General features: G+C 37.6%; 1 protein-coding gene across 3 annotated transcripts in view; it reads left to right on the plus strand.

Moving 5' to 3' along the window:
* Positions 1–13,179, plus strand: part of PPM1L (protein phosphatase, Mg2+/Mn2+ dependent 1L) — a 311,756-nt gene extending 298,577 nt beyond the window's left edge. For all 3 annotated transcript variants that reach the window (XM_081301445.1, XM_081301446.1, XM_081301447.1), the window contains one exon: positions 3,101–13,179. In XM_081301445.1, the coding sequence (XP_081157571.1) occupies positions 3,101–3,447 (347 nt within the window). In that variant the 3' untranslated portion in view covers positions 3,448–13,179. The remainder of the gene's footprint in view (positions 1–3,100) is intronic.
* The last annotated feature ends 253 nt before the right edge of the window (positions 13,180–13,432 follow it).

Genomic DNA, 13,432 nt, shown 5'->3' on the forward strand with positions numbered 1-13,432 from the left:
ATAGTCTGTGGAAGGAAAGAATCCCTTTGCTTCACAGACTGACAACTTCATGACGCACCAGGCAGCAGATCAGCTGGAAGTACAATGCTCGGGGGCACACTAGTCTCTAACCAGCATGGATCCCTGCTGTCTGCGGTTTGACTCTCAATCTCTGTAGGTCAGCTTCTGCCCAGTGAGTAAATGAAGTGAATCTAATGAACATTTAAGTTTTCACAGTAGGACTCTGTACTATGGAGTCAAAAAGTATTTGCATTTTATTACAACCCCTTGCTTCAATGACTGTTTGAGATGCAGAATAGTTTTGAATGAAAGCTTTTGGTCAGGTTTCTGTTGATGAGATGGAACAAACAATGATTTCAGACATCTATCAAGGCTTGATGAGCTCCAGGGAGTGTTAGCAAAAGGTTCTGACTTCCTTAAGTGTGAAGGTAGCATCTCCCCACAACTGCCCTCTGTGAGCCTGGATTTAAGATCTAGGTGGCCCACTCTGTTGTGGGCTGATCATTCAGAAAACACTCTCAGTCTGAATTTGGTCCAAATTAGAGAGCCTTTATTAGCCATCTGGCTATACCCACCTCTGTGCACACAACTTTTAAGGATAAAAATCATTTCACCCTGTGCAGGAGTCTGCAACTAGGTAAAGCAAGCTTGGTTTCAGAAGCTAAATTTAACAGTTATGTGGGCTGTTACAATGTTACAAGTATCTGTCTGCATAGCTGGGGATTTTTTTTTTTTTTTTTTTGGTTAGGGGTGGAGTTGACATTTGTGGTTGGGTAGAGGTTGCAGCAATTAAAGTTTCTTAACAGGTTTAACTGCACACTCTAATTAAGATAGTTCCTTTTAAGACAGATCACTTAGGCTAAGTTCTTAAGTACTTCTAACTTATAACCAGAATAGCTTAATATTACTTATCCTATAATTTTACCTTATCTTGTTTATTGATATCCTATAATCTATATGATGCTTACTGACTAAGCTAAGCCATAACAACTCTTGCATAACACAGACAAGGATGTGTACATGATACATCCGGAGCTGTCATCTTTGTATCCAGTACTCTGTTTTGAAATATCACTGCCATTTCATTCTCCCTCCTCTTCCCTGTCACACCCAACACCCCACTCCCACCCTACAGTGATTGTATATAGAAGTAAATTTGGACAACACTTCTAAGGAGATTAATCTTACCTGCTCTGTTCTTTATTTGGTCAAGGGTATATTTTATAGGAGGCTTAAAGAACAAGGATTAGTTTGTCATCATTATGTGTGTCTTCTCTGATCAGTGTTCCCACTCCTGATTAGTGTGACAATAAGCTCCAACCAGTCTGGGCCAAAAACTGTACATAATAGTCTTTCTCTATTCCTTATGCTGTTTCCAATAACAACATCAACATCAACTGCCACTCATTTGTGTTCATTCTGTTCTAGGAGCCAAGCCTAGAGCTTTACAGACTTTTTGTCTTTAACTATCTTATGAGGATGATAATCATGTCACAGCCAAAAAACTGGCACCTTAGAGAAGCTTGTGTGTTCAGTGACTCACAGCTAGTGAATGGGAGGACCAGAATTGAAATGAGGACTGACTCCATTGCCCATGTTCCTGCCTACTAGACCACGCTTCCTGGAATGCTCTCCTGCATCCCTGCCTATAGAAGTCCTATCCATCAGTCAAGCCCAGATTTAACACCCATTCCCCCATGCTCATCACACCCAGAAATCATCCCTCTGTCCTCCCTCTGCTTTCAGCATTTAGCAGATACTATTCTCCCCTAAAAGAATACTACTTTGTGCTTGTAGCATTTAGTGTGTGTCTTCTTATCTCTCCTGCCAGACTGTCTATTTCTTTAGAGAAAGGTCTGGATCTTGTATAATGTTGTATCCTACAAATTGCCTTCCACGGAGTAGGTATTTAATAAATACCTGAAAAAAAAAAGTGAATGAACAGATTTTAGCTCCTTTAAAGAAAAATAATAGATAACATTACTGAAAGCCTATATTATTCAAGCATGATGCTAAATGATTTATATGGAATGACTCCTTTATTTCTCACAACAATAGTAGATAATGTCCCCATTTTGCAGTGAGACCAAGGAACAGAGAGAAAATTTCATCCAAAGTCACACATAGCTACAAGTGACAGAGCCAGGCAAATCCAAGCAGCCTGGCCTGAGCCTTCAATGTATATATTAAAATGTACTTTTCCTTAATCCCAAACCTGTTTAGGGGGGGAGGGTATCAGTCAGCTTGTTCTCTACTGTGACCAAAAGACTTGACAAGAATAATTAGAAGAGGAAAAGTTTATTTGGGGGTTCATGGTTTCAGAGGTCTCAGTTCATAGACTCTGGTTCTATTTGCTATAGGCCTGAGGTGAAGCAGAACAAGATGTCAGAAGAGTGGTAGAGGAAAGCAGCTCAGGACATAGCACCAGGAAGCAGAGAGAGAGAGAGAGCTTTTCTCACCACAGACAAAAAATATACCCTAAAGGCACACCCCAAATAATCCACCTCCTCCAGCCACATTCTACCTGCCTGCAATTAACATCCAGTTAATCTCTATGAGGAAATTAATACACCAATTATGTTAAGGCTCTCGTAACACAATCATTTCACTTCTAAACTTTCTTGCATTGGGTTACACATGAGCTCTGGGGAGGCACATTATATCTAAACTACAACAGTTTTGAGATGTACATAGGGGTATCCAAGGGCAGCCGTAGGCTAAGTGATCATTCCAGTGATGTCTCTGGTGTCTGTTTACCTGCCTTTCAGCGCTCCCTTGCCACTCTCCTCCAGTTCCCACCCTAGTGCTCTCTACTGCAGTCACTGAGCTTCCACAGGGTTAAAACTGATGTCTCTCCCTTGTGTGTACCCTACCATTATACTCTAGTTGATATATTCCTGAAGGCCTTAGAGGTTTAAGGATGAGGGCATGAGGATCTCCTGAAAGGCTATCAAACTCCAAGCCATGCAGCAGAATGCTGCTTGGTGAGGGAAAGTACTGTGGCCCAGCACATAGTAGGTCAACCTGTTGTACATGTTCACAGTGCCAGGTGTGGGAGATATCAGCTGGGCAAGCTAATGGGCTTCTTCTGTCTTTCTAGGTGGTTTCATCAGTTTCAATGGTTCCTGGAGGGTCCAGGGAATCCTGGCCATGTCTCGCTCCCTGGGGGATTATCCGCTGAAAAACCTCAATGTGGTCATTCCAGACCCAGACATCCTCACCTTTGACCTGGACAAGCTCCAGCCTGAGTTCATGATCTTGGCATCAGATGGCCTATGGGATGCCTTCAGCAATGAAGAAGCAGTCCGATTCATCAAGGAGCGCTTGGATGAACCTCACTTTGGAGCCAAGAGCATAGTCTTACAGTCATTTTACAGAGGCTGCCCTGATAATATTACTGTCATGGTGGTAAAGTTCAGGAATAGCAGCAAAGCAGAAGAGCAGTGAACCCTTCGGGCTCTCAGCTGCCTTAGACTAAAGGACTTTTGACACACTGGTCTCTTTTAATGTAGTGAAAGGTGTGGGAATTGTAATTAGGATCATCCATCCCAGACACTGAATCCCCACCCCACCCCCTTCAGTGATGAACAGAGGATACCCCTGGCCAATGTAGTTGAGTGGCTGAAAATGGTTTCTTTGTTTCCCCAACTCTTCAATGTCCAAAATATATAAATAGGTAGCTGTAGATCCACATGTATGAAGTGAACAGCAGATGCACCATGTATTCTCCTTCTTAAGATTCTTTTTAAGATCCCTTTCAGGGTCCTCCAGGCATCAGCCTTTATGTCCCCTCTGAAACCCTAAGTGGGACAAGCCTCCCTTCCTGCATAAGACAGGCCATTGTGACCTATAAGTCAGGGGCTGATGTTCAGTCAAGGGGCAAAGTAGTCCTAGAATGTGTGGTCCTCCTGAGTCCATGTTTTCTCCTGAGCAGCAGCCTGGAAACAGATTTGGAACTGTTTATGATTTGTGGGCTGCTCTTGGAGGCTGAGGAAAACTGTGAGGATGGGAGATCAGTGACAGTGCCTGCACAGCAGAAATAACCCTTTTCCCTTCCTCCTTTTATTAGTCAAACAGATTTTGGGTACCACCTGACCAACCTTTGTATGTTTATCCTAATCACGCATGACCTTACCTTTTGCTTACACCTTCCTGTATGTAATGGGCAATTATTAATTTCATAACAGACACCACAGTTTTTCATCTTAGCTAATCAAGAAATCATATTAGGGGAAATGAAAACTGCAAATCACAATGCCATCATTCCTTCCACCTTTAAGAACAGGTAGAGGAAAACCATACTGAATGAGTCACAGTGCTCCTTGGAAAGCTGGCAGTTTGCACTGGAAGTGAAAGGAGTGAGCAGGTGAGATTACCACCCTGAAGTGAACACCAGCTGCAAGTTTTTGTACAGTTTTCCCCAAGCCCTAGCTTAATAGCTTTTGAGCATCTTTCAAGCAGTATTTGGAGAAGCAACAGCCTAGAACTGCATGTGTTCCTTGAAGCCAGAAACACGTTCCCAGACTTTGGAATTATGTGGTGAACTACTGGGGCATGCTTTTTCTCGCCAATGAAAAGGATGAAGCTTTTTACATTTGGTTGCAAACCTCTATCCACATTGGGTACCCTTCCTCAGGCAAAGGCAAACTGCCCCACATCGACTGAAGGGACTTGTGGGGGACTTGTGTGCAGTGGCAGCAAAGCTGGATGAGAATTCAAACAAGAACCCACATCGATAAGTGGCCTAGAATTATTTGGAAGCCTGGCTTTGCTGTTCTCTGTTTCCTATCAATCACCAAAGTCATATTTTTTCCAGCCTCAGCATTTTATAAGTTAATTTATAGAAAATGCTGGGTTATCCTCTTTGCCTGAAGAAGGCAGCTCTAACAGCTAAGACTTCTGTTGCATCCCCACCCACAGGTGCACCTGGTTTTATTCTTTCTGAGTGGACATTAGTCCTTACAAATGCCTGTTCACTGGCTGCCTCCAACCCATGGTGCCCTACCCTGTGTTCCCCTTCAGCTGCAGAGCTTTCCTGAAGCAGTTTCCAAGAAAGAACTCAGGAGAATGATTATCTTGTGCTGCAAAGAACTGCAGTTTGTCTTGATACTTCCAAGAACTTACCTATCTTTGACTGCAATGAGAATTAATAATGATTTCCCAAGATTTTGTATTCTGTATTTTCCAACATTAATGTTAGAATCTTGATTATTGTTTTTTAGCCATAGAATGTTTTAGTACAAAATATCTGCTGCCATTTTAGATTTAAGCAGTTGTTCCTTGAAAGACACTGAACAATTGGATGTGTGTATTTAGGGCAGAGCTGGGAACAGAAATGTGGGAAACAAATTATTGTGATCAGTGATGGGCATTCAGACCAGGTAGCTGAGTTTGCTTGAATATCTAGGATGTTCTGATCTGGAATCACCCACCATTTAACTGAAGGTCCAACATTTTACAGTTCACAGTATCTTTCCTTTTTATATTTTTGCTTAATGCAAAAATGCATAACAAGCGAAGTACATTGTATTGTCCAAAATGAAAATAGTGAAGCTTTGGTGAAGATGAAAAAGGTACCAAATTAGTAAATTCTGTACTTATTTATTTAAGCAAACTTTCTTAACAGATACAGTGCTGAGTGTACAAGATATGTACATGCCTTCTTTTAAAAAAAAAATTGAGGTTCACAAGGCATCTTCTAAATTTTGCTTTGTAGAATTAGTTCATTTCTGATTTTAACCAAATAGAGTGTAAATCTCACACTCCTTTTCTGCCTCTTTCCCTCCTACTATGGTTTGTAATTTTTAAAAGGTAGAAGTATGGACAAAATAGTGGTTTGATTAATTGTTATGTACAAAATCAAAGTACTCTGTTCCCTTCCCCTGTCCTCTTGGAGCTCTCTCTCTCTGATCCTTTTCCAGTTGTTAGGGGTCTGAGAACAGCACATCTGGGCTGCCCTGATGCCTCCCCCACTTCTCTAGAAGCTCAGGAAAGTTGGATCTAGCCTATAGGGAAATTGAGAAGTTTGCATGTAAAGCTTCCCTAAACAGCACTGCCAAAGCTTTGGGATTGTCATCTGAGACTGCCCCTGCTCCCTAGTTAACCTGAGTTTGAATTGCCAATAGTTTCCACAGTGCCAAATTTTGGGATGGTTCTACAGTCTTTTGGAAATGAAGCTGGGAATGACCACATGCTCCTGAGCAAGAGGGCAATCCCAGATCCTCATTAATGCACTGCTCTGCTGCTGCTTCTTTGGCAATTTGTACTCATTAAATGGGTTAGAAATGGGAGGACGGGAAATTTTTAAAATTCAGTGTATTTGCAATTCTTTAATCATAGGAATAAACTCTACTTATGTAGACAGCTCCAACACTAGTCCCCAAGACCTGAATTTTTTTTTTAATGTGACCAACTTATACTAGGCAATTAACTCTGAGTCACTGTTCTGATGCAACATGACTATATGCATATATACTCATTACTGGCAACTAATGGCTACATTCTAATCCTTGCTGTGGATTGAAGATACTGGCCTATTGTATCTTGCATATGTGGAGTATTACACAGAGAGTGTTATATAGTAAAGGAGCATATGCAAACTGGATAATTTAAAACACCTTATTGACTTTGACATTTTGCACAAATGGTAAAAGGGACTGCATGACAGAATCCTCTCTGAAGTGGATCTAGGAAACTGATTACATTATTGGAATGAGTCACTGGAGTATGTGGAAATGCATGAGGGATTTGCAAGAAGCAAAGAAGGGATCACTTTTTCCTTTGCCAGGTATACCTTGATTTTCCTTTTTTTTTTTTTTCTTTCCTCCATGAATTGTTGGCAGATCTCTCTTACAACTATTTCAATGTAAGGCTTACATTGAAAAAGGATGAAATTTCATTGTACATTTGAAAGTATAGGGAAATATGCTTTATATAAATCTTTATTTTCCAATGATTTCAGAAATTATTTTTCCCTTCTTTCAACACATCATAAATTGATCTTCCCTTTATAGTCCCCCAGAATTACCTTTGCATGTTATACCAGCATTTCCAGCAGTTCTGGAAAAATGTAATGACTGTTAGCTACTATGCTGGGGCCTGTTTAATTGCATCTGGACTAAAACATTATCTGAATTTTTGAGATTGTTAGCTGCACACTAAAAAATAGTAGAATCCCACGTTCCCCAAAGTGTGTTCCAAAAGAATCAAGTTCCAAAGATGCTCTTCCAAATATGGGGCTTCAGGTCAAAGAATTTGGGAAACATGGTCTTAGAAAGTACATCTAAGCTCATTGAAGCCTCTAATTTAAATATACTGCAGTGGAACAGGAAACATACCACATGCATAATTTCTGTTAGCTCTGTGTTTCCCAGATTAATTTGACTGCAGAACCTTTTTAAAATAATACCTAGTAACATTCAAGGAATACACTTTGGGAAATTCTGATATATTGAAATATGCTTTCTCATTCGCCATTACTCTTTATAGTAGCAGTACAGTTTGCAATTTAGTAGCACTAATCCTTTTATGGAAGAGGCTGATTAAATAGAAACAGTTTAAAAATAGTCTTATTTAATGTGACCACTAGCACCTCATATTGATAGCAGAAGTCTAACAAGTTTTCCCTTATGTGAATTACAAGTAAGAGCTTTACCTTAGACAGGAAGTTCTCAAGTTCATTCCAAGATCTTTCAGTGCTTTTTTGCAGTTATATTTGCTCTCCAGGTTGAATAAATATTTTTATGTTTCATCACTATATGTGATAGTTTAAAATATAGAGAAAATAATAGAACAGGAAAAAGTTCATGTTTGATTTTAACTCACTTTTGAAATTTTAACTCAATTTTAAAAATTAACTACATTGAATAATAATGGAAGTGCAAACTTAACACCTATTTACTCTTTCTTCTATTCTCTCTAGATTCAATGAAATAATTTAAAATCAATTGGAGCTCCTAGGTCCTAAATTCCTGTTATATGTCATCCTACCTTTCATATGTTATATATATATATATATATATTAAGTTTAGCAAGTTATCTCTTGCCTAACATGTATGGATTGATCATAGTTCCATAATACTCACTTTCAGTTTGGGCAGTTTGTTTGGGATGCCATTACAGATAACCCCCCAATAATGGATGAAACATGGTACAGAGTGAATTTAGGGTAAAATCAGTAATTTAAAATTACATCCAATATTTAGGAATCTGCCCACCCTTTGAACCTATCTAAAATCTAAAGGTAGGATCCCTTACTCTAGGTGGCATATTGCAAAGGGCAAGGGACAGTCAGTACCATGAGGCTTCCATTGTTTCTGAATATGTTTTCTAATATGTAAATTTTTGCTGATTCCTAGTAATGTTAATGCTCTGTCCATTATTCTTTTTATAACTGTTAAGCTACAAACTATTACACTGAAGGTTGATCATGGTAATTTTTACATGTTTAGTAATAACCACACCATCATATGTACAATCACTTTAATAAATCCAACTTAAAGACTTTGAGGAAAACACGTAGTAACTGTTCATTTTGAAAAATAATCATAGGCATTTTCACTATCTAAAACTTCAATGAAACCAAGCATGAAGCAAAGGAATAGGTTGTATTTAAAGATGTACACAGCTTCATTTGTTCAAGGAGTTTTATAATCTGGTATTATTTAACTATAAAACCCTGCCTGCCATTTGCTGATTTGTGTGTGTGTGTGTGTGTGTGTGTGTGTGTGTGTGTGTGTGTACTGGGAATTGAACCCAGGGCCTTGCACTTGTTAGGTAAGTACTCTACCACTGAGCTACACCCCTAGCCTTTTTTATTTTTATTTTTAACACATGGTCTCACTAAATTGCACAGACTGGTGTTGAACTTGTGTTCCTCCTACCACAGCCTCTCCAGAAGGTGGGATTACAGGCATCCACCACTGTGCCTAGCCACATTAATTCTGGAAACCTCCAAGACCAGCATTCCTAGCTCTGAGCACAAGCAGAATCTTATAAAAGCTCTGGTGGCTGATTGTGGGGTAGGAGTTAGGGAATGAGGAGTAGCAGGAAAATTGGCCTGGGTCACTTGCTACCTCTACAGGAGCAAGACTGAATTAGCTACACATTCTCTTGTCACCTTCTAGCATGAGTCAATCCAGAAATTAATGTGATGAATTACTTCAAAATATTTATATTTTAATTAGATAAATCATTATTTTAAATGTGTTCATGCAGAAACAAAGGTAGAAATAATGGTCAAGGAATTGGGGAGGATGGCCTTTGGGATAACCAGATATGAAAAATATAAAAGTAGGTAATCAGAGATGTAAATTACCAGGCTTTTCCCATATATAGGATGTGTTCAGTAATGATTCCTGACATCTGCACATAGATTAGTAAGATACAATTGTACTTTTTAAAACATCAATATTCTAAAAGGGAAGTCAGGGTTTTTTTTTTTTTCAATAATGTAAAGTGGTAAAATTATAGACCCTATTCCATTTTTTTCCCCAACAAAAACAGATATGGTGTCATTTATTGCTGTCCTAAACACCTTTACTGTCCTTTCCAAATCTTGGACATGCTTTTACCCTGAATCCTTAGAATTTCTGCATTTGCGAAAAGGAACTACTCCTTTTTAGAATTTTAAAAGATACTAAATAATTGGCCTTTCATTTTAGATTGCCTGAATTAAACTGAAATCAAATAAACACAGTCATGGTCACAACTGAGAGTGTTTTAACATAGTGGTAATTTTCCAAATGCCAACACGAATACTAGTGAGTACCAATTTATAACAGACAATTTCACGAAAATGAACCACATGATAATTTAATGTTCTTGCTTCATACAATGAAAAGGGTCATCTTGCTCATATAATTTTTTTTAAAAAAGTAACCCTACAGAAATGGTGCTTTAGACATCTCTAACTCAAGAAAATGGTATCTCTTGAATACATTTTAAATTATCTTCCTCATAGTGTATGAAAGAAAAAAATGGTGACTGCTGAGTATAATTATGGAAAGATAAATTTACTACATGGGGAAAACCTAGAATCTGCCTTGGGACATTAACCAAGAATATTTTTCTTATTTAGACTCCAAGGCTATAACCAAAAAGGCTTTATGTATTTATTATCTTGATTATCCTTTTATCTCAGGCATATATTCAGAAAGAATAATAGATGCAACAATGGAAAAACCCATAACTTTTTTTTCTATTATAAAAAGCAGTCTTTGCCTTTTTAATTTATTTGAAATTCACTTTCACATTGAAACATTAACATCTACCACATTATCTTTCATTTTAGTCTTCAGTTACTAAAGTAAATAATTTTGATTTATAGCACTTACACAACTTTGATTCAGATCATAAAGTTGAAATCTATTTAGTGACATCTCAACATTCCTTTGGGCAACCAGGAAAAAGAGAACAAAAAAGAAATTTTAATAAGTTTGGAAGAATGATTGTTCTGACAAGCCTGGAAAATGGTCATTAATCTGTTAATTCCAGGAGCCCCCAAAGTGAACTCTGTTAATTTACATAATCTCTATAAGCAAACTGTATGAGGATTTTGAATACATATAAGCATCACTGCATTTATAAATATATCTACCTTATGAACAGATTTCACTGGGAAAGTCACTATTTTTAACAACAAGAAAGTATGCTTATGTATTTTATTATTTCCTTTGTTTTATTTTTCTGAGCACAGGAAATGACTAAATGAATGTATCCAGTGGTGACCACTTAGGTGCCACCATTGCCTTCTTGTGGTTTACAGTCTATTGGGGGTCCCTTACAGATATTAAAACACTTAGTATTGGCTGAAGGGGTGAAAAACATATTTCATGATTTTCTCCAATAGGCTGAAATTCATAAAGCTAGAATAGAACTAGAATTTTTTTCTGCACGTAATAATAAATGGTAAGAGATTGGTAAATATCTTGCCCACAGCCAAGCACACTGCATTAATTATTCTGTTACTAGATCATCTGGTTTCCCAAGGATGGAGTTGGGAGTTGAGAGACATGGAGGCTTTGGGGACCAGGAAAGAGGGTAAGATTGTCCCAATGTAGGGACAATATAACCTATGAGTGGTAATTTCTGATAACCTTATTTTAGATTTTTAATGTCTGAGTATCCTAAATGTCCCCCTCCCCAATTCTTTCACTATTACTTCTGCTTTTGCTTCTATGTGAATACTTTTTTTTCCTTTCTTTTTTATTTTATTTATTTTTTGGTACCAGGGATTGTACTCAGGGGCACTTGACCACTGAGTCATATCCCCAGCCCTATTTTGTGTTTTATTTAAAGACAGGGCCTCACTGAGTTTCATAGAGCCTAGATTTTTCTGAGGCTGGCTTTGAACTTGAAATCCTCCTATCTCAGCCTCCCAAGCTGCTGGGATTACAGGCATGCAGCACCAGCTATATGAATATATTTTAAATTAGAAATTATCTAATTAAAATATAAATGTTTTGAGATAATTAATGATAGCACATTTGACTTTTTAACTGGCTTATGACAGAAGGTGATAAGAGAATGTGTGTCCCAAAGAAGCCTTCACCCTAATGGGATAGCAGCTATGCATGGGCTCCACGGGTCTGGTCAAACAGGTTGTCTATCCCTCCGTAAAAGAACAGGAGAAAATGGAACATCTTTCCATGGCCCATTTTTATTTTTGTTCCCAAGAATCTATAAAGTGTAACACTCTCATGCCTCAAAGGAGAACCCAGAACTGAAAGTATTTATCATTAGTATTCCTGAGTATAAGGAATTATACAGAGAATTAACATACTTCAGGAGTACAAATAGAAGACTAAAGCCAGACTTTTTTTAATCATAAATTTGGTATTCATAATTCTAAGAACTGGGCATGGAATTTTAATTTTGAATTTTTGAGTAAAAATAACATTTATTTTATGTATGGAGAAAAACTAAAATTCTAAATATAAGACTTTTATTTTTTAACCACAGAAGTTATGACCTCTTTCTAAATTCTTGGCCTGCTAGCCATCTTCCCTAGACCATGAGAATTCTATTGAAATAGAATAATTTTTTCCTCTATAGATAGTGAATGGTAAGAAATGAGACTATCTCATTGTGATCAGAAATTGACTTTTTGCTGTTATTTTGTTTTTAATCATGAGAACTTATAAAAGAAAATTCAAATTAATACAAACCAACTTCTGATTTGATAAATTAAAATCACAGGTGGAGCCGGACGTGGTGGTGTGCACCTGTAATCCCAGCGACTCTGGAGGCTGAGACTTGATGATGGCAAGTTCAGGGCCAGCCTCAGCAACTCAACAAGGCCTAAGCAACTTCATGACAACCTGCCTCCAAAAAAGGGGTCGGGGGCTGCTGGGGATGTGACTCAGTGACCTTGAGTTCAATCCCCAATACCAAGCAACAACAAAAAACCTATAGGTGGAGTCTAGTTATTAAGAAAGGAAAGGAGGAATAAAGGCAGGATTGGGAGAGAATGGAAAAAAAAAAACATAACTGAACTGTATTTTTCATGAATGGTACCATAGCTCAAAAGTTCTGATTTCTTATTCTGCTGAATTTAAATATAGTAACTTTGTTTAAGCTTTTATTTATACTTATTTCATCATTAAATTTTTTCCTTCAGCATTTTCTTGCTACTTTAAAAATCACAAGGGCCTGTTTGTTTATAAAAAGGTACCAGGATTCACAATTTATTAGCAATGTTTTCTTTTAGGAATATTCAAATTATATTTGATAATTAAATCACAAGTCTAAATCTCAGGTCAAATGACTCTTACATCAATCAGGCTTTCTGGTAAGTTAGTTCCTTTTTAAAAACCATTCATAATAAATACAACAAAATCTTGACAAAACTTCATTACTCTTGGTCCTCTTCTGTTTTTATTGGTAATATTTTACACTTGTCTCTTAGAGTCATTTGAAACAAAATTGCAATGTCAGTTTGTTGGAGCATTATCTGCAGTTGATCTCAGAGTGCATGGCATCCGTGGTCACTCAAAATGCATGGCACGTCATTCAGGTCCCTTTGATGTGTGCTGGGGTACAGTTAGTGTTGTAGAGACTAATGTGTTCATGCAATCACTAATTCTATATTGTTGTATACAAAATGAACAGCTAAAATTTCACCCTTACAACAAAAATAAATTAAAGCAAAAATAAACACATTAAAGTTATTAAGCTTTACACACTGGTCTGTTGATACTTTTTTCCTTTGATTAAGCTCATTTTCCATTCTAATGCCTCCTGGAATTTTACAATTTTGAATTGAAGTAACTGTTGTGTTGGGGTTCTACATAGAAAACAGAAAACCAATTTATGGTCAGAAGACAAGGCAAAAATATAAAAGCAGGAGATTTGGAACAAAAAAAGCCTCACTCTTTCAAAAACAAGGTGATTTTTAAAATGAATACAAATGTATGCAACAAAAAATATTCCT

Source organism: Spermophilus citellus (assembly GCF_964194105.1).
Source record: "Spermophilus citellus genome assembly, chromosome: 7".
In the NCBI taxonomy this organism is placed as follows: Eukaryota; Metazoa; Chordata; class Mammalia; order Rodentia; family Sciuridae; genus Spermophilus; species Spermophilus citellus.